General features: G+C 47.8%; 1 protein-coding gene and 1 long non-coding RNA gene across 5 annotated transcripts; one reads left to right on the forward strand and one right to left on the reverse strand.

Annotated features, from left to right (window-relative positions):
* Positions 1 to 3454: 3454 nt before the first annotated feature.
* Positions 3455 to 20863, reverse strand: SRRM2 (serine/arginine repetitive matrix 2; the record flags this gene model as incomplete). Of its 4 annotated transcripts, none has more annotated exons than XM_080978642.1 (15): positions 20738 to 20863; positions 19116 to 19391; positions 17453 to 17557; positions 17095 to 17283; positions 16503 to 16580; positions 16280 to 16342; positions 15859 to 15885; positions 15440 to 15490; positions 15251 to 15340; positions 14914 to 15106; positions 9963 to 14782; positions 7383 to 7652; positions 5991 to 6116; positions 5724 to 5840; positions 3455 to 4550 (listed from the first exon to the last, which is right to left on the reverse strand). In XM_080978642.1, the coding sequence occupies exons 2-15, from the start codon at positions 19352 to 19354 to the stop codon at positions 4541 to 4543; spliced, it is 6378 nt and encodes a 2125-aa protein (XP_080834768.1). In that variant the 5' UTR covers positions 19355 to 19391; positions 20738 to 20863. The 4 variants fall into 4 exon arrangements, with proteins under 4 accessions (XP_080834768.1, XP_080834767.1, XP_080834769.1 ...); XM_080978641.1 differs by having other exon boundaries at positions 20667 to 20808; XM_080978643.1 differs by lacking the exon at positions 20738 to 20863 and adding an exon at positions 20469 to 20517.
* LOC308461622 lies at positions 6123 to 6894 on the forward strand. Its single transcript, XR_013978924.1, has 2 exons — positions 6123 to 6478; positions 6756 to 6894. It is a non-coding gene; the product is annotated as an uncharacterized lncRNA (long non-coding RNA).
* Positions 20864 to 21766: the final 903 nt, after the last annotated feature.

Consider the following 21766-nt stretch of genomic DNA (forward strand, 5'->3'; position numbering starts at 1 on the left):
ATCACTGCCTTGGTTGCCCTGGCTGATTGCGTCTGTCACAAGAGAGATATGGAGAGCAGTGTGACCTTGCTCATTCTCCTCAATCACCCAGCAGCTTTTGCTACTGTTGACCACAGTATCCTTCTAGAGATGGGGGACACCATGCTTCAGGGGTTCCACTCCTAGTTCCAGGGCCATTTCCAGAAAGTACTTATGAGAGGCCACTGTTCCAACACCATGCAAGTTATATTGTGGTATCCCGCAGTGTTCCATATAGTCCCCTCCATGCTACTTCACATCTGTATGAAGGCTTTGGGAGCTGTCTTCAGGTAATTTGGAGTGAAGTGCCATAAATATGCAGATGATACCCAGCACTCACTCTCTCTCCCTGTGCATGTTCCATCTGAATCAGGAGCAGTGGTTTGAGGTACTGGACCTGCGCTTGGAGGCAGTGATGGGCTGGATGTGGACCAATAAACTGAAGCTGAATCCTGGAAAGACCAAGATGTTATGTGTCTCGAGTTCTCATGTCTGGGAGGTAGAGATGGCTGGCCTAGACAGGGTTGCCCTCCCTTGGAAGGAGCAGGTCCACAGCTTGGCAGTGTTCCTGAATTCAACCCTATCACTGGAGGCTCAACTGAGTTTGGGGGGCTAGGAGTGCCTTTTTCCAGCTACAGCTAGTTCACCAGTTATGACTAAAACTTGGGACACTGCACTCCATGCAATGTTAACTGGCTGCCCTTGGAGACTACCCAAAAACTTCAAGTGCTACCAAATGCAGCAGCCAGATTACTGGCTGAGGTTCTATTTAGATCTCACATAACCCCATTTCAAAACAGCTATACTGGTTGCCAGTTCATTTCCAGGCCCAATTCAAGGTGTTCACAGTAGTGTTTAAAGTGCTAAATAACTGGCCCTTAATACCTGAATGGCTTCCTCCTTCCCTACAGGCACTGTCAGGGGTCAGGATCAGCAAAGTGGAGACATACTGTTTGTTCTACCGCCATCAGAAGCTCAGGGTGGTGATTGCCCTGGAGACGGCATTCTCCGTGGCAGCCCCTGAATTGTGGAACTCCCTCCACAGAGATGAGTCTGGTTACTTCATTATATAGCTTTTAGTGAATGCTGAAAGGACACCTCTTCACCCTGGCACTACAAACTCTCTCTCTCTGTGTTATATTATATTATATTATATTATCACACACCATCTTATTTCTGCAATTTCAAGTTATTTTAAACTATTCCTGCATTCATGCATTACAGCGGACTTGACCAGATGACCTTTGGGGTCTTTTCCAAACCTAGAATTTTATGATTCTGCGTTTTTAACATTGTGCTTTAATTGCGGTAACCTGCCCTGGGACCTGAGTGTGAAGAAGTTGGCAAGACACACTGCTTTCTGTTTCATTCTGAAAAGCACAGCCCGTTTTAAGCTTCACTGGCACGGCGGCGGAGAATGAAAGAGAAACTGAAGTGCACACAGCAGATGAGAAGGGGGGAGGCAATAGGAAGGAAACTTAACATTTTAGATTTGGGTTGGCAGAAGGATCTTCCCTCCCACCCCCACAAGTCATGAGCTGAGGCCACAGCTAGCCTGTGAGCTCAAGGGGGCTTAGGCCTTGTGTCTCCAAGGCAGATAATTTCAAAAGTTTCTTCTGGCATGGAAGGTATTTCAAGTGTTACATATTCGTTTGTGATGCGGCATCACAAAGGCTCCCCTTTGTGGAGCAGGAGTGAAGAGCCCTTTGGAGATGACTTGGTTGAGAGCCACAAAAGATGATAAAGGAGGTTAGAAGGCACAAGGACAAAATAAACTGTGCTTGCTTAGTCTAAGAGGGGGAAATCAATGGGAAATAAAATGCTTTTCTTTATCTAGGAAGGAGAGAGGAGAGGTATTGATTGGCTAGCTGCAAGTTGGCAATTTGAGGCTTGTCACAAGTTGCCCCAGAAGCAGGATTACCATGAAAGAGCAAAACAAACAACCATGTTCAAAGTACAGGGAAGCAAATTTAGGAGACGTGTTTAGCAACAGCTCTCCCAAGACCAGTGAAGCTCAACAAAGCACAAGATCTCGAGAGGCAAGGCAGGGGAGAAAGGGGGCATCGTTTCGGGTATGTACCTTTTTTAAAAAAATTAAAAAGCACTTTGAAAAGAAGAATAAAGGGGAAGAGGGTGGTGGTTTTAAGCTTTTTTTTTTTTAGCAAAGTGGCCAGGACAAGAGGGTACACAATCTGAACAGCTGCACTGGCAAGAAATGCATTTTCCTTTGTAAAGCAAGACCAACACACTAGCCTGTGCAACAGCAGACTCTAGCGACTATTATTAGGCATGACAGCAGTGCTATTTCCTCCTCCACCACCACCACCCCATCTCACCCTTCCAACACATTTACACAAAAAATCTTAACACGCTCTCTCTTTTCAGTCAAGGAATGGGTTTAAGGGAATTTAATTTGTGATGTAAGTGACCGAGAGCACCTGAACCATGTTGTGGCTGCAAGGAATGAAAACTCACTAGGCAAAAACAGTTCTGGCAACCATCTGGATCCAATACAACCAGTCAGGATACAAATATATGTGGATTCCTATTTCACTGTAATCAACATTATACGCCTATATCAAATTTTGCAACTGAATCCACAGGAAAGAAAGCAAATCCTAATGTTTCCCATGTCTGCAACACTGGGGTACCTCTTGTTTCTTACACTCATACTAAATTTTCAAGAGTGCCCTATTTTTGTCAGGCACGCTTGAGAACTTGCTCCGAAATGAATTTGTCTTCCATAATGAGATGCAATGCCTTTACTACTTTCGCTTTAGAAATTTTGGGCTCTCACTCTTTCCTCTCCATTAGCAATCATACTTTCCTACTAAAGGGTCCGTCGAACAGAGCCTCATCAGAGTCCCCTTTGCAACCAACATGGCAGAGAACTGAGGTGGTCCTTTCCTGCTGTGGTCCTGACACGTATTTTGCCCAGCAAAGGTAACTAAGAGTACATATTTACAGGCTATTACAAAGGAGTATCTTCACTTGATTCTTGTATTTTCTATCTGGTTGCCCAGCTTCGCCTGATTGAGCCAGAGTATTTCTTTTTTTAAAGAGGATATGCAAAATTACTTATTGTTACTCAATGTTACTCTTGCTATTTATAGCCACTTTGACTGTAAGAAAAGGGCAAAGAACATCGTTTCTAACTAAATTTTAAAATACACTTTAGAAATATGCTGTTGGCTGTCACCATGTTGTAACTGAAGGCTTCAACTCTCAGAACCTGGAGGGTAGCTTTATAAAGTGGGAGGGCCAATGTACTAATTAAGCAATCAAATCTCTACATCTGAAAAACTAACGCAGTTAAGACTCAGAACTACAATGTCAAGACAAAGCAGAATAAAAAACTTCCACATGTAACAGAGGTCTTGTTTGACAAGCCAACGCCACAGAAGAGGCAGAGAAAATCCCAGGGATTCAACAACAATTTCTGCATTTCGTAAGTTTTTTATTTGACAGAAAAAATCTCCTTGCTGTACATATCAAAAAAAATTAAATGCTTTTAAGAAATATGAAGAAACTTCTGTTCCCATCCCTCCCTGATTTAGGGTTTCTCGGCTTCTTTCCAGCAGAATTTCTCTCACCTTCCCTTGTAAAATGCCTGTCTGCCCCCTTTCCAGTCCCTATCTTGACCCCTCCTGACCCGGCTCAGCTGATCAATATGAAAGAGTCTGCTTTGAGGGAAGGATAAAAAGGAAAAAGAGCACCGCATATTAAAATCTGTTTGTTTTGGGGGGCAGAAATGATCTAATGCTCAAATTGTGCCACCATCAGAAGTCAACCCCACTGTTGCAGGCTACAAGCAACACCTAATTTCTCCCAAAAAGTTTGCTTGCACTTCTCCTGAAGCAGTGGGTCACAGAAGGAAAGCTTCTGAATATTCAGCAGGAGCCCCCCACCCCGGCCCTGAAAACTAGGGGATCCCCAAAGCCAACCTGCCCTCCTTCCCCTTTTTTTCCTACAACCCTCCACCATTACAGAGAGGGGTGCCTGAGAAACGCTAAATCAACAGATTAGCTCACATATATCTCCCTACTCCCCACCCGCCCACCCTTTTTGTGTTTTCTTTTATTTAAACCTTTTATGTCTAAATCAACAAAAAGGAGACCCCTCTCTCAAAACACAGAAGTAAAGATTTTAGCTGTAAAACGCACAGAAAAAACGCTCACAAGAGAGAGAGAGAGAGAAAAATCAAATGAACATCACCAACTGTTGGGAAGAGGAAGAAGAGGAGCGCAGAGACGGCGAATCCTGGTGGGTGCTGAGCAGAGATGTCCAGGGAGGGGAATGTAGCTGCCGACAAATGATGGGCAATAAAGACAGGGACAGTGAAGGAAAAACTAATGAGAATAAAAAGCCAATGGCAAATGAAGAGGGCCCCCCCACACAAACACACTGGCTTCCAGTGGGCTTCAGGAGGCAGGGGGCTCCCACCTGGGACAGCACTGTGGGAGGCTGGGGTGGTGCAGTCTGTGGTTGCAAGGGCAAAGGCTTTCCAGATTCTCCAAGAGGCTTAGGGGGACCTGGAAGGGGGCAAAGAGAGGAGAAATTAGCAAGCTTCGCTCCCAGGATGGGCTACCACCCGAATTTCCCAGCCTAGGGGCAGACCACCTGCCCCAGGCTCTTGAGGTCACTCCAGAGTGAACTGTAACCTTTTCACAATTTTCTACATCACCTTAAGGAATCATGGCCACTTGGACACCAGTAGTACAGAGTGGAAAATGTTGTGAGGGAGAAGGGAAAGCTTCACAATGCCCACTGGAGAAAGCTGGACAGCCTTATGTATCTGCAGGCCATTAGGGAATGAGGCAGGAAAGAGTCCACAACCCCCAAATAGAAAAAACCCACAGAAGGCCTGTTTCTGAAGACAAGCATCTATACAATGAGCCAGCCCGAGCCAACCTTCAGCACGTTTCTTGCCCCTCTCCCCCAGGAGAGAAGAACTTGGGACCATGACATCACACACCAGGAAGCAAAAGAGGCTGCAGTAACAACCTCCACATATTTGTAATACTTTCTACCTGTGTGATGGTTTTAACGGATGATTTTAACAGTCAGCTGCTCTGGGGGTCAATCTTGGTTTGAATGTGAGGTGAAGCAAATATTCCCCATAGAGTGATGTCACAGAGGTCTACTCAATGTTCTATCAATTAATTTACAAACATTACTAGAGGGAAACCTCCCATCCAGGAAGTTACAGAGTCTGACCTACTCAACTTCCACAGAATTACAGTGCAGCTGCACCATGTGCTTTCCCAGCCATCCTATGACACGATTCTGTAACTCAACCGCAAAGATCAGCAGGAACATGGAACAGCGTTTTCTGGGACACTACACCCAAGGGCATTCACTTAGAGCAGAGGGGAGGAGCTGCAGCCCCAGGGATCAAGGTGGCCCTCTAGGGCATCTTTATCTGGCGCTTGGACCTCCTCCCAGGCCACACCCGGAGCCAAGCTCTGTGATTTTACCTGACTGGAATGTGTGTCCTTAAACTATTACAGTTCATCTTGTTTGCCTGAATGGACGATAGAGAAACAGAGGAAAGGGGCTCTATGTAGAAACCTGTTCTTACAGGCTGCTTTTTGTCAATAATTCAAATCTGGAGTTGCTGGGGGTTTTGCTGAATTACTGCTCTTTATGAGCTGTCATATTTTATAAGCCACCTTGAATACTGTCAGAAACCAAGCAAATACTACCTTGAAGTTCTGCGGCGGGGGACTCGGGGGCTGGGGGAATTGCGTCGACGTTTCCGGCCTGGAGACCTGCTGATGCTTCGTCTGTTTCTCTGCGAGGACCTGTCCCTGGACCTGTCCCTGGAGAAGCAAAGGAAGGCATGAAGCTGATCCAAGTTATCTTAACTCCAATTCTCACATATCCTCCCTCCCTATTCCAAACAGATCCCTAGCCACCGCCTCCCTCCCTCACAATCCCAACATGGTGAGAAGGGAGGCTCAGGTTCCTACCTGCGTCGGTCCCTTGGAGCTGAAGGCAGCTGGACCGGAGGGGATACCCGGCGGCGTTCTGCTGGGGAGTAGCTGAGGGAGCGTGAATCACGCAGGGAGTCAATAGGCTTTCGGGGACTGCGTGACCTGAAGGAAGAGAGAGAAGATGGGCTGCTTAAGAGTGCATTCACCACACTTGGCCCTTCAGCTATGGGAGAAGAAAAAGAACTCGTGTGATTATTTTCCGGCAAAATGCTGGACAAGAGTAAAGCATGGACACACCCCTAGGCTGTACCCAGAGCTGAATACCCATGCACTCGTACTACATGCAGAGTTCAGAATCCTTTCATTTTTAAGACGTTTCCAATTCAGTACTAGTTCCATATTTTGGGAGCCCACACGTAAGATTCTCTCAGTGGCCACATTCTTTTCACTGACATCACTTGCACGTCAGGGAGAGAACTAGCAAGTAATGCAGCAGTAGCAGCTGCCACACCATTTTCCTTGCTGTGGCCATAACTCATGCACTCTCTCTGGACCAAAGGGTGGGTGAGCAAACGGTTAAGGGTAAGCAGACTCTCTGCAAAGGGTCCCCTGATTGCCCCATCAGGCCAAGCCCCAATGCTGGAGTTGTTTGAATCCTTAAAGCTGCAAAGGCAGGCTACAGTATGTACAGGAAATGCCTGGCAAGATCTCAGTTGGGCAGAGGCTAAGCAAGCTTTCTACTGGAAAGGACTTTGGAGCCCAGCAGAAATCCAGGCATCTAACAGTGGTTTTCAAGAAAAGGTTGATGCAGAGCAAGCCAACAGATTCCAGCTTCCTTAACAGAAACATGAAAGCTGCCTTATACAGAGCCAGATCACTGTTCCATCTAGCTCAGTCTTGTCTACACCAGGGATGAGGAACCTGTGACGCTCCAGATGTTGTTGGACTAGAAGTCCCATCCGCCTCAGGGAACATGGCCAATCATCAGGGATGATGGGAGATGGAGTCCAACATCTAGAGAGCCACATGTTCCCTATTCCTAGGCATCAATGATTGGCAGCAGCTCTCCAGGACTTCAAACAGGGGTCTCCTACCTGGAGATGCCAGTGGCACAAGAGCAAGCCTCCTCACTACCCCCCCCACACACACAACCAGGCCCCAAAGTCTTCTGCACCTTTGTTACCCACCTGCAACACTTGGGACTGCTGGCATTCTGCTACACATGCTCTTTTTACACCATTTTCACTAGCAATGACAACAGCCACGCTAATTAAAGAGTTGGAAGAACGGAGAACAGTCCCACAGTCTTGTAGGAGGAAGGGACTGGTCCACCCCATACTAAAATAAAGTCACTGCCAATAAGTCATGGCATCATTCCCTTGCAGCAGATTCTCAGCTCTTTCACCAATAACCAATAAGAATACTTACTTCCTCTTCTCTGGAGACGGCTTCTTTTTGGGGACCACTTTGGCTGGTACCTGGGATCCAGTCTTAGGCGACGAGGGTGAAGCAGAGGAGGAAGATGAGGAAGATGAGGAAGAGGCAGAGGACGAGGAGGAGGATGTGGAGGAGGAGGAAGAGGAAGAGGAGGAAGAGCTGCTGCTGGAACTGCTGGAGCTCTGAGAACGGCGCTTACGTTTGCCCACTTCCAAAGGCGGCTCATCACGGTTAGCCTCCTTCAGCACTGGACTTGGTGGCCTGGGGCGGGAGAAGAGAAAATGAAGGATAGTATCAAGGTCAAACACACAGGGCAATTGTGTTAAAAGGATTAAGAGAGGTATTAGTGGGTTACTTCTAGAATCGCCATTTTTGTTTCTTTGCCAGGGGAAACTGATACACTAACCTTTGGATCATGGTGTTTATGGGAAAGGTCCTGGAGACTAGCTGCCATAGCTCCCCTTTACATTTCTGTTATCAGAATGGTTGCTGCTGTTCCCACCACACCAGAAAACATTGAAGGCTTCTACGCACATTGGCCTACTGCTACATCACAATGGCTACATCTCTGAAGGGGCCAGTGTCACCTCTACGGTTACCAACTGGGACAAAGCAGAAATCTCGTGAGTGAAACACTTTTTGATAGTGAGTGGGGAGCCTGCGCTCCGCAAGCTGTCATTGAACAGATTTCAACTCCATCATCTCAGAACCATTGGCCACAATGGACATGGCTGATGGAAGTTGGGAGTCCAACAACATCAGAAAGGACACCAAATTCACCCCCTACTTCAGGTGTTCTTAGATCAATGTAGAATCATCTCCTTCAGTAGGAACAGCAACCTCACTAGTAAGATAATGACAAAGGAAGTTCTCATTCCTGCTGATGTTCAAAAATCAGAACAGTATTTCGATCAGTGATTCTAATGATCAGCCTCTTCCATCTCCCAACTCTTGCTTCCTCTTCCCATTCTCCAGTTCCCTAATGCCTTGTTTTCTAGTTCTATCACCCCAAACCACGTCAAAAGTAAATATGAAAAGTACACAGAACTAGAATCTTGGGGAAAGATTCAAAGGATGCTCACAAACCTAGGCACATGCATTTCATGTGTACAAACACATGCTCTGCAAGGGAGCCCTGCATTTGGTTTCACCAGGTGCGCTTTAAAGGAGCAAAAGGCTTGCATGGGGCCTGCAGTGCAGATTCAGAGCCCAAATTCCATGTGCCTTCCTGCTACAAAGACACAGTGAAGTGAAACAAGGTTAGCCTCTGGCGGACAAAGGCCACCATTACAGCATTTAAAAACCATTTCCGCTAACATGAAGAACTTTATGAGATCTTTTAAAACCAAGAGGTAAAGTTCTCGCCCTCATTTGGTAGATTTAAGTGTCAGAATAGAGAGTGGAGAGAGAAGCCATGAAAAGCAAGAGTTAAAGTCTATGACATTTCTATGCCAAGCTTAAGAAACATACAAGATATGGACACTGGCCATCCACAAGCAGAATCTGGGATAGCTAAGCTATACAGGTCGTTATGCCCTTTTTGCTTAAGGAAGCCTCTCATATGGACACCTATTGGCAACTAGGTAAGAAAGAGGACCGGCTGAAAAGGGGATGGCATACATGCATCCTTGTACCCTTCTCAAGCCTACTTAGTTTCTGTGCTAAGGAATGGAGATGCCTTTATGCCCCTCCAATGGCCAGCATACAAACACAGGTTACCAGCTTCTTAATAACTTCTGACAGCTTATTTTCAAGAATGATATTAGTGCCAAGACACACAACAGTGGTTAATTTAGCCCACCAAAGCAAGGAGGATTCAATTATTAGCTTGTTATATTGGGGCAGCCAATTCCTGACCTGAAGAGCTAATGCAATCACCCAAGGAAGTTTTTCTGGCCCTCCAAGACCCCAATTCTGGAGGTGGCAAAAAGATAAAATAAATTTTAAGTACATACAGTCCTGAAGAGGGTGAAGATCCCTGTGCCCTGCTTGAGATGTTAATCTTCCTCTCCTCAGCCATCAGGCTGGAGTGGAGAGAGGAAAATTACCAGCTGAGGTGGTGTGCATGGAGGACAACACCTACTACTGACAATCCGTGCCCAAACAGTTGACCAAGAGTGAAGGCACCCCTCAGGCCACAAAAGGTTAGCAACCAGTTGAGCTTTGCATAAAAATCTTACGGAGAATACTATCTCTTGGTTTTCAAGGTCTTAGCTATTTCGCACTCTCAGCCTGCATAGAAAAACACACACTTCAAGTATCAGATGAAATAGATTTTGTCCCCAAATTTTTCATGCTATAATGTGAGTCTTTCAATGTGCTACAAAACTCCCTTTTCTGGAGTGGAAGGCACAATGTGGAGTTGTACAACGGAGGAGATGGTTGGAAAACAAGGCACAAAGGGTCAGAGGTAGGGATAACCTGAGTAAATACAACAGAACAGATGACTTAGAAGTGAAGGCAAGATGCAAGATACCAGCAGCTTCATCTAAGACAGGTATGAACAGTGATTACTAGCAACTTAGGAGAGCAGGAACGGGGGGGGGGGGAGAGAGAAATATAGGCTCTTACTGTTTTGGTACAATCTCCGCCTCAACGTCTTTTGCCGGCTGATCCGGGGGGATGGACTCAGATGAGCTGGATTCAGAATCGGAATCAGAAGACGATGAGGAAGAGGAGGAGGAGGAGGAGGAGGATGTGGTGGAGGAAGCAGATGAACTTCTCTTCACCTTTGAGGGAGCAGAGGGTGGTGGAGAGGGGAGAGCCAGTTGTGGGGCAGTAGAACAGCTGCTCCTGGTGTTCTCCTCCATGGCAACAGAAGCCAGCTGTGGCTCAGCCTCCAGGGTGGGGAGGCGCCCGGCAGGCCTCTCTGCTACTTTTCCTTCAGATACAAACTCCTCTTCTTTGGGGGCTGGGGCTAGCACAGAAACCAGGGCTGGCAAGGGGCTGGAGGACTCAGAGGAGGACGACGACGACCGAGCTTTCACAGGAGAAGGGGAGTCTGCATGGGAACTGCTTCTCCCTGACAAAGGAGCACCAGCAGCTGTCTCATCCCTAACTGTGGAAGGATGAAAGCCCTGACTCCTATCTCCAGGGCTGTCTCGGACAGTCGTGGAACCGCCATTCTTTGACACGGCAGATGGAGCAGGAGACAGGGCCTTCCGAGCTATGGGAGAGTCCTCACATGGTGGGGTTGGAGTGCGAGGGATGGCAGTGTTGCTTTTGCTGTGCCATAGCGAGGGTGCTGATGACTTCTCCTGGATGTCAGACTTGGGGTATTTCTCCAGCACAGGAGGAGAGCGGGATTTCCTTCCTGGAGAGGTGCAGATTTCTCGGGAGCCTGATCTGGAATGCTTCCTCACAGGAGACGACCGAAAATCAGGAGACACTCTGGACCCAGTGCTTTTGTAGGTTGCTGTTATTCGCGGGGCATCTAATCTGGGAGGTGAACGGGATGCATTCCGGCTGGTAGCACTCCGTTGTGGCGACAGCCTAGACATCTCTCTCCGTGCTGGTGATCGGGAATGGCCTCTGCGCGGTGAGGCGACTGAGCGCTCACCCTTCCATGTGAAGCGAGTTTTGTCTTGACGGGAAGGGGATCTTGAGCAGCTTCGGCCTGGGGACGAGATGGACCTTTCCCGCCGTAATGAGCCCCGGGACTTGTCTCGCCGCCTGGAGAGCGAACGGGAGCGACTCCTCCATGACAGAGAGCCAGATCTTCCCCGTCGCAAGGAGGTTCGAGGTCGGTTGTCACAGTGAGATGACGATTCAGACCTATGTGGATGCATGCTGGTGTTTGACCTCTGCCTGGAGCGTGATCTGGACCTCTGTCTCAGAGGTGTTCTAGATTTCCGTCTAGGGCTCAGTGGTGACATAGATCTCCGTCTTCTTGTAATTGGTGTTCTAGACTTCTCTCTGGCTCGTGGAGATGAACCAGACCTTCGACGTCGTGGTGGGGTTCTAGATTTTATTCTGGGTCTTGGAGAGGATCCAGATCTGCGACGGCGGCGTGGTGGGGTTCTGGACTTCATTCGTGGTCTTGGGGATGAACCAGACCTGCGTCGCCTTGGTGGGGTTCTGGACTTCATTCGTGGTCTTGGAGATGATCCAGACCTACGTCGTCTGGGGGGTGTCCTGGACTTCACTCTGGACCTTGGTGGTGACCCAGACCGTGACCCAGACCTACCACGCTTTGGTGGAGTTCTGGATTTTACTCTAGGTCTGGGTGGAGACCTTGATGTCCTGCGTCTTACAGGTGTCCTTGATTTTACTGACGGTCTGGGAGGTGGCGGAGATCTGCTTACAGATTTTTCTTTTCGATCTGGTGAAGACTCTGAACTGCTCTCACTGTTGTGTATTCTTGGCTTCTCTTTAATCTCTGAATACGACCCTGACCTGCTCCTCCGAGGTGCATCTCTGAGTGCCTCTTTCTTCTCTACAGGAGAAACCTTTGAAGTCTCACTTGCTTCTGGAGAAGCTCCAGGTCTGTTGTGCTTTGCAACAGCTGGAAGTGTGCTGTTCTCTGGTTCTGGAGATGAATCTGACCTGCTGTGTGCTGGCGATGATACAGATTTGCATTTGTTGACTGAAAGTGTTGCAGAGCGACTCAGTCGTGGAGGTGATCGAGATTTATTGTCTTCTGGAGAAGACGTTGATGAAGAGGAGGAGGAAGAGGAGGAGGAGGAAGAGGAGGAAGAAGAGGAGGAGGAAGAAGAGGAAGATCCAGATCTACTTCGCCTTGAAGGAATCTCTGACTCTGTGAGTACTGATGACCCAGGCTGGCCCTGACTTGGTGGAGACTTCAATTTCTCTTTCCCAGGGGGAGATGAACCTAGTTTACTTTTCCGGAATGGTGATGCAGCTCTCTCCATTACTGCCAATGATTTGTTGTGCCTTGCAGGTGACCCAGATTTTGACTTTATTTCTTGGGATTTATTTTGTTTTGGGGGAGATTTAGATTTGCCATTTAGTTCAGGAGATGATCTGGACCCACTTCTCCTCATAGGTGATCTAGACTTCTCTCTCACTGCTGGAGAGGAGAGCCCAGGCCTGACCTGAATCAACGGTGATGTGACTTTCTTTGTCTCAGGAGAGTACTTGGACTTGCTCCTGGAAGGAGATTTAGATTGCTCCTTGACCAATGGAGAGGAACCAGACCTGCTTCGCCTTGCTGGTGATCTGGCTTTCTTCAACTCCAAAGAGCCGGTTGTACATTTTACCAGTGGTGAAGTGGATTCCTTCTTCAGTTCCAAAGATGATCCAGATGTAGTTCGTCTTGGTGGAGACAGAGATTTATCCCTCAAAGCTGGAGGTGATCCAGACAAGCTCTGCCTTCGGACTGGTGATCTAGGCTTTTCTTTTGCTGCTAGAGACCTTCCAGATCTGCTTCGCTGCAACGGGGGTGTAGACTTTGGTTCTGGAGAGGCTGTTCGTCTTGGAGGGGATAATGAGTTTTCTTTTGTTGATGACTGAGAGGAACCAGACCGGTCTCGTCTTGGAGATGATCTTAATTCCTTCTGCAGCCCTGGAGAGGACCTTGACTTCGTTTTCACTTCTGGAGAAGACTCAGACCTGTTTCGCCTTCTGGAGGATCCAGACCTGCTACGTCTTGCAGGTGAGTTAGATTGGCTTCTTCTGCAAGACATTTTAGATTTCTCTTCAACTGCTGAAGAATCCTCAAACTTCTTTGTATGTCTTGGAGATGAGCCAGATCTGCTCCTTGAGGACATGCTAGATTTATTTTTGACTGCTGGTGGTGTCCTGGATTGACTTCGCCTTGCTGGTGATCTGGATTTCTTTTTCGGTGTTGAAGAACCAGACCTGCTTTGCCGTGGAGATAACCTGGACTTCGTTTTCAGCCTGGGTGAAGAACTAGAGCGACTGCGCCGTGGTGGTGTTCTTGATTTTTTCTTCCTTGACCTTGGAGATGAACCTGAACGACTTCTTCTAGGAGACAACTGTGATTTCTTCTTTGCCTTTGGAAGTGATCCAGATCGACTGCGCCGGGGAGAAACACGTAATCTGCTTCTTGATTCAGGAGATGAGCCAGACTGGCTACGCCGCAAAGGTTTTCTGGACCTCTCTCTCAGTTGGGGGGAGGAACCAGATCGGCTTCTTCTTGAAGAAATTCTAGAGGCCTTCCGATCCGGAGATGACACAGACCTACTTCGTCTTGCTGAAATCAACGACTTCTCTCTCCTTGGTGAAGAGCTTGACCTCCCTCTCCTGGGAGGGGTTCTGGTTCTAGATCGCCCTCTTCTGGGTTGAGTTCTGGATCGAGACCTTGCTCGTCTGGGTGGAGTTCTGGATCGAGACCTGCCCCTTCTTGGTGGGGTTCTTGAACGTGACCTCCCTCTTCTTGGTGGGGTTCTTGACCTTCCCCATCTCCCACTATTTCTGCTTCTAGACCAGCCATGCCTTTGGGGAGTTCTAGAACGAGACCAGCCACGCCTCTGAGGTGTCCGTGATCGGCCCCATCTAGGAGGACTTCGTGAGCGTGACCTGCCCCACCGCTGGGGTGTTCTTGACCGGCCCCGCCACTGAGGGCTGCGAGAACGGATCCTTCTTGGAGGAGTACGTGAACGGGATCGAGCACGTCTCTGAGCAGAGCGAGACCTTCCCCTCCTTGGAGGTGTGCGTGATCTGCCTCTCTTAGCTGGGGTGCGTGACCGAGATCTACCTCTTCGAGCAATGGGTGTTTGGGAGAGAGATCTATCCCTCCGACTGGTCCTTGACTTGTTGCCCCTGGCTGGAGGGGTGCCCGATAATTCACGACGAGATGTGACCTTGGCAGCCTGCTTTTGCCCAGAGCGGGAGACTTCGGGGGATGAACTAGACCTCTCTCTGTGTGCGGAGGTCTTCTCTTTGCCTTGCCTTTTAGGAGGCTCCTCTGGAGAAGAGCTACGGGAAACTGGGGCTGGCTTGGTTGCTGGGGAAGGAGAAGAGGAGGAAGAAGAGGAGCAGCTACCACTCTCTGAAGGAGAACAAGAGCGCTGAGGTGGAGAGCCATCGGGTGAGCCCTTCCTCAACTTTGTCTCACTGGCTTTAGAAGTAGGAGATGAGGCAGCTGCCAGCTTCTCCTTCTGGTCAGTTGATGATTTAGCCTTGGATGGTAGAGTCCCATTACGATCCTCTGTCTGCTTCTTAGGGGGTGGGGAGACACTCTCCTTCGAGGAGGAATGCTTGTGCCCCGAGACTCTTTCCCGAGAAGGATCACTTGGCATTGGGGAGCGATGCTTGAACCTTGAATCCCGCTCAAATGATGGAGAGGACTTCCGATCCCCATGCCGAGAAGACTTCCTCTCCTTTTCTCTTTCCTTCTCTCTGGCAGGAGAGGGGCTGCCAGAGCGCTGGCGGGTCTCACGTACTGGAGAATGCTTGTTCATAGTTTTCTGGACAACAGGAGATTTAAAAAAAACCTGTTAGTATTACAACCCCGACTCCATGATTTTTCTACTCCAAATATAATCAAGTCCTACTGAAATCCCTAAGGAACCTCTGTTGCAAGTCTATAATCCCATACCTCCCGTTTTTCTCTGCTTTCTCGAGGGCTTGGGCTCCTGCCCCGCCGGACAGGCTCGGGAGAAGATGAGCGTGTTCTCTCTGGCAGATTCTTGGAAATTGCCTCAGTTTCCGCTTGCTTCCGTGAAGGTGCTGAGGGAGACTTGCTCTGTCGCCTTAAGGGGGCCCGCTTCTGGGCTATGGGGCTACCTGACCTGCAGATGATAAATAACTATCAGAGGCTTGAAATGTGAGTTATTTTCAATAGTCTGCCCAAGTCTGAAATCTGGTTTCAAGAACGTTGGACTTGTGTGAGGAAGAAATAGAGGGAACTTTGGATCTCCATCCCAAAGCCATACCTGCTACGGGAAGCATCTGAAGAGGAAGAATCATCTGGGGAGGAGGAACGATCCCGTCGGCCTTTCTGAGATGCACTCTCGCTAGTAGACCTAAGAGGGTTAGAAATGTGAGCAGAAAGGATGCAAAAAAAAGAGACCATCTTTAGCAAGGAGGGATCTTGGTAGTGGCAAGAAAAACGTGGTTTTTACCTCCTGCGTTTCTTTTCTTTAGATTTGTGTTTGCTCTTGGGACTTGGGGACCTGGAAAAAGACATTTGTTTTGAAACATTCTGGAAACACTGCACAGCCATTATTTCCATCTCAGTTCCTACAGTACCCACTGCAGAACATCCCCATCCCTAGGAATAACCAAGAAGCTATTACTAAACAGGTGTCTCTAAAACACTGCCACACAATTCATAAGAAGATCAATGCAACATGTAGCTAGTAACATTGGATGTAGATGTGGGACAATCAGATTCAAGTCACCACTCAACAATGAAAATCACAGGATATCCTCTGAGAACTCACAATTTCTCAGTTCTGATTGGTTGAGAATACAAGAAAAGTAAAATCAGAATTGCAAAGAACTCTCTATACCCAAATGCATTTTTAAAAAGTTAACGCACCTGTGCTTTCTTTTCTTTGACTCTGACCTACAAACAAACAAAAACAGAGTTTTATATACTTCTGCCAGTCACCTAACAACATAATAGTATGCCCAAAAATCTTGATACTGGATAAAAAGTGATGACTTCCCTCCACCCCAGTCCTACACAGGATGCTTTCAGACAAAGAATCTCTGACAAGAGATAGCTACATATAGGATGAGAAAGGCCCCAAACTCTACATCATGTAACCTTTTTTGTAGCGGAAGACAAGACAACAGTACCCCACAGAAAGCGAGGTCTGTTCTCTCATGCACACTTGAAGACAGAACCATAAGCTATTTAGGGAACACTGAAAATAACCATCAGCTGAAGAGATGAAGATCCTAAAGCCCAGTCTATCACACTAAGCCAGCCTGTCTCTCCCAAGACAGCCCCTTACCTGTGTTTCTTTTTCTTTGAACTTTTCTTCCTCTCCCTCCGAGAAGGTGATCTGCTCTCAGATCTGAAGAGACAAACAAAAGGGACATGTTACATGGGGCAAGGGGTAATGGAGACCCACACATCCCAGATTCCTTACTCTCTCCCCTCACCCCACCTAGCCAAACTCTAACTGACACCCTCTTCTCGCCACAGCTCACCACTGCCTTTGTTCATGCACCCACCTGCCTCTGTCTTTCTTCTTTTTCTTCTTCTTCTGTTTTGGGGACGGTGAACGGGAGCTGCTAGACTCTTTAACAAGACTGGGAAAACACAGAGAAATGGTGAAAAACCAACTCCCAAACAGGCTCCAAAATAACGGCTCTCCCTTCCTTCTTTCCTCTCCCCATTCCAATCCCCAAGCAGGCAACTAGGCTGCCAAATAAAAATTCTCAAGTTTAGGGGTATTAGCATGCACACCACAAAGGTATCCAGTATTGTTAACAACCCTTACAAAAATTATGTCAAAACTACAGCCAGTTAATCAAGCAAAGAGATCAATAACTCATGCCAAAATACAAATCAGATTTTTAAAATACATATATATTTAATAAAGGCATCATCTGATGTAATCTTACCCCAAGGCAAGGCTTGTATTCTATAGTACAGTGAACGTCAAACAACTTTTATCAAATAATACCTATTTCTTAAACAAAAAAATACAATAAATTGTTTCCCAATCCACGTAAAGCGACAAGAGCTCAACTGAGGTAGGCACAACCATGTCTACCTCCCCAACTTCTACCTTTCCTTTCCTCAGCAAGGATGCCCACATACCTGTACTGCTTTTGCTGTTCCTGCTGCTGCTTAGCCGCTGCTGCTGCAGCAGCTGTTGCTGCCTCCTTAGCCCTGCGGTTGGGGTCAAAAGAGCTGCCATCCACATAGTTGTCACTAATTCCAAAGGCAGCTCTAAGCCTCTCGTTCTTCTTTTCATTGGCCTCAGCCAGCTGATGGGTTTCTGTGACACTGGAGAAGAACAGAAATAGTTACTATAGGGAGAAAACTAGAGGTTATGAGGCAAGCCCAAGGTAAGTATGGGAAGAGCAACAAGCCCCATGAGGAATGGAAAGGAGGTGGGGCGCTAATGAATCAGTCAACTCATCAGAATCAAAATCCACCAAGGTGCCTTACTTACGTCGGCTTCTGCTGCTGTTCCCCCTCCTTGACCACTGCTACATCCTTCTCCAAAAGCATCATCCGAAAAGTGGCTACCTTTTCCTGGATCTCCCCTTCTCCATACCTGGGTTGAGAACACCAGAAAATATTTTACAAGGCTTACCAGATGGGTCCCATAAACATGGTAACCAGTCTCTAAGGAGGTAGTAGGCAGTGCTGCTAAGGGACATGAATCGTAACAGATTCAAAACACTGACTACTTCTATCTAACACAGCATAGTACTTATGACTTAAATGTAAACCAAAGACTTAAGCACATCCCCCCCCCCACACACACACATCATGACCTAGCTAAGTGTCTTTCTACGAACCGCTATTCTCTCAGCCTCAACCTCCCTGATAACTGCAATTTAGAGATATTACAACATCTCTGCATAGGAGGATCCTCATTATCAATAAAGCATTTGACTAGAACTTCAAAGTAGTTTATAAAAAGCTAAGCAAAGTTGTTACTCCCCCAAAAGGAATAATTTTCTACTACAAATGAAAATGTCATCTTCACTCCTGGAATCCAGCAAAACAAAATCAACAAATTTAACTCTTCTTGCAATACACATAAAATTGATTGAACACCTGCTAAATGTAAAGTAACTTCACCCTGCTTGTTTTTCCTATAAATAAGTTAACACTACATATATTATATCTGAAGCTTCTTGAAAGCACTTCTGAACAAGTCCCACTGAAACCAACAGACAGCAAGCGGCCAGTGCCACAACGCATATGTACACCTAGCATGTATGACATGATTTCTCATACTTTCAACTCCTTCAGGCAGCTAAAAATTACTGAGGTCCTCCCATGAAAAAATGGTAATATATATAGGCGGTTTGGTACTATCAGCAGGCAATTACCAACATCTAATCCATATTTAGAAATTACTAAATTCTTTGCCAAAGCATTTTCCTGGTGACAATGAGGTCCATAGTTTAACTTTCCTCAAGCATAGTAGACATTTACTCAGGAGGTACTAAAACCCAGCCCCCCTATTGACTAATCCAGAAAATTGACAGATCCAGAAGCTCGCTTTAAGTAGAGGCTTTTTCCCCACTCCCACTCATCTCTCCTAAGTATATTTTACCCATTTCATGTAAATTCTTCTCCCATTCACCTTTCATGCTCAACTTGTACTTCATTCCCCCACCCTACCCTACCCTCAGTCCTGGTCCTTGAACACGTTCACTTATTCTTTCCATTTCAGTTTTCCTCTTCTCCTAGTTTATTTATACCTGCATTATTAATAATAAATATGTAACTTTCCAATTTCCTTCAATACCTACTCTCACCCTTTGCCCTTAAGAGGAAGGACAGCTTTTCCTTCCTCATCCCTGAATCCTAACTTTGTCAACCTTCCATCATTGCTGTGCTAACAGATCAGAGTATTTGGTCAGTTACCAAGACCAAGGTTGCCAACAAATGAAGGCAGAAATCCCAGGTGCAACGTCCACATACCCCACATTCCCAAATCCCACATACCCCCACCTTCCCATACCGCACCTTCTTCCACAATTGCTATCAGCCTTATTCATTCAATTCATTCAATGCCACTATCTCCATGGTTATTTTTCAGCCCCCATTGTTATATTCCAAATATTTTTGCTTCCCTATTGCCTACTACAACCTACCCCTGCTCTTCCATGAGTTCAGCCAACTCTAAGCATTTCAGCTCAACCTTCCGTTTGCGCTCGTGGTCCAGGATGTCCTGGTTGGGTTTTTTAACCAGGGATGACTCCAGCTTCCTCAACTCCTCTTCTGACTTGTAGTCAGTGCGATCTTTCTTGTGGCGCACGGCCGAGAGGTTGCGCTGCACGTAACCGTTGGTGCCGCTGCCCCGAGGAGTGGGGAGTCCTATCCCATTGTACATGGCGCTCACAGGCTAGCACCAACGGTGCCTCTAATGCCTACAGAAAAAAACAGAGGATGTATGGCTAGAAGCAGAGGCAAAAGAGCAACTGGCAGCTTCTGCCAACATTTTCCAAATACCAGGATGGGCCCATGCCTCTTCACAATCAAGACTGAATATATAAATGCACAGAAGAAATCCGTAGAACTCATGCGGTGCAACATGCTTCCCACAAATTCCAACCTGAATCTAGTGCCAAACATCCCCTCACACACACTTTCCTTTCTTCTTACTTTGCCCCATTAATGCTCTCTATGCATCTTCAAATTTACTTCTTATCAAAGTCTCCCTTATTGCATTTCAGGCTTCCCTTCCCATCATCTTCAAATTCTATCTGCTCCCCCAGAGAACTGTCTCACCTACAGCCTCTTACCTACATTTTCCCTGTTCAACACTTTTCCCTTTATGAACCTCCCAGAAACCTGATTTCCCCCCCCCCCACCTGCTCTCAGAATTTGCCTAAATTTACTCATCCCATCCCCTAGAGAGCAGCGATGATCACAAAACCCTGGAGTCTTAACTTCCACTCTACTGAGCCCCTCTTCCTATTTTTACATTTTACACAAATACAACCCTATCCTTTGTCCCCAACCCCACCAGTTTCAAGCCCCCAGCTAAGGCTACAATCCTGTTCCTTATTATCTGGGAGCTCAGTCGGACTTACCTCTGAGCAAAAAAACCAAACAAACCACACACGATTGGCCTGCACACACTCCCCTCCTCCCTCACTATCCCATTTGATCCTCTTTCATAAACGGCTGAAATGCCAGCCCGATATTTCCCCAATCTGGCTCCAACCACCCCATTCACCTCCTTCTTTGAAGGACTGAACCACCCCTCCCAATCTTGTTATAACCTCCCTAGTCCCTATGAGGTTTCTAAACGGCTTAAAGGACTGCGCCCCCCACCACATGCACCCACAACCTGGCTACGAGCAATCCATTCCTATATTCCCCACCCCCCAAAAGGCCTGGACAGCCATCTCTGTAGCAGTTTCAAGCCCCACCCCTGCCTCTACCCCTTACTAGGCCTTTCCTCCCTCCCCAGGAATATACACACACACACACAGCCCTACCTATTAGGCCGATTCACCTCAAGGCCTGATGGAGCCGTTCGAGACCCTCCCTCTGCCCGCACCCCAGCACTCAACCCAACACCCGCCCACGCATGCACCGCGTCCGTGACGCGCGCCCGCGCGCCCCCTGCCCAAACCCTCCCCTCCCTCCCCCTGCGCGACTCCCGAGATCGGGCCGCCCCGGAGTAGGCCTCTCACCCGCCTCCCTCGCGCTGCCCAGGGAGGCCGCTCTCTCTGCCTGCGCCACTCGCTCGCTCGCGCTCCCTCACCCGACGCAGCAGCAGCAGCCGCGGCGCAGGCGAAGGGTGAAGGGGAGGAGGGGGAAAGGAGGAGGAGAGGCGGAACCGCCCCCCTTCCCGTCCAATTCGCTCCCGTCTGTCCCTCTCCTCGCCCGCGGGGTTATGGGAAACGTAGTCCTTTCCTTCGCGATCAAGACCCCGACGCCAAGCGCCCGAGGCATGGAAAAGACTACAACTCCCGGCATGTAACGCAAGCAGCGCGAAGGTCGGACGCCATTTTCTAAAGCGCTCTGGGGAGAGGGATAGAGATGGGGGGTGGAGGGTGTTTCAGGAAGACTTTGCCCCGGCGGGTGGTTTTTCCTTTCGCTGTCTCACCCTCACTTTTTTTTCCCCTCTCTCTCTCTCGTACAGCAGTCACATCGATGCGCGACGCACTTCGGAAGGCACCGCTAGTGGTGCATGAGGGAGCGGGGACAGGACGAGACAAGACGGAACCGTCCCTCCCGTCAGCCACCGCGCGTTCCCAAATTAGAGAGGAGAGGGGAGGAATCCAGAGTAGAAAGCCAAATCTCGCGAGATTTCATTTGGGAAAACCGCGTTGCGTCTATCGCGACGCAAAATGTTGCGTGCCTTCGAAGCATGCCGGGAACTGTAGTTCAGCTGTTCCCATTGCACCATAGCACTCGCACACATTTCTATAAGCGAGACAACAACTTCCAGAATGAACTGCGAGCTGATGTTGCTGCATTTTCTTTCCCGTTTCCCCTCACAGAGGAAAGAACGGGGAATTTTATTCCTAGAGGGACTTTCCATAAAGCCCAAAGGGAAAGTTTGTCTGGGAGTGGAGTGTATCTTCCGTTGCGCTGCAGACAGTGGATTTTGGGGAAAGTTAAGATAGCAATATCTCATCATCAATGCAGCCTTCTGCCATTTTGTCAGCCCTGATATGTTCTCAGCTTCGCAGCGTGGCGAGCAGGGTTTAATTCTCAAGAGTCGCATTTACATTTTATTTTTATTTTTTAAGAAACTGCATTACCCAGAATGCACTGAATACGGACC

This window comes from Podarcis pityusensis (genome assembly GCF_964106645.2).
Source record: "Podarcis pityusensis genome assembly, chromosome: 13".
Taxonomy (NCBI): domain Eukaryota; kingdom Metazoa; phylum Chordata; class Lepidosauria; order Squamata; family Lacertidae; genus Podarcis; species Podarcis pityusensis.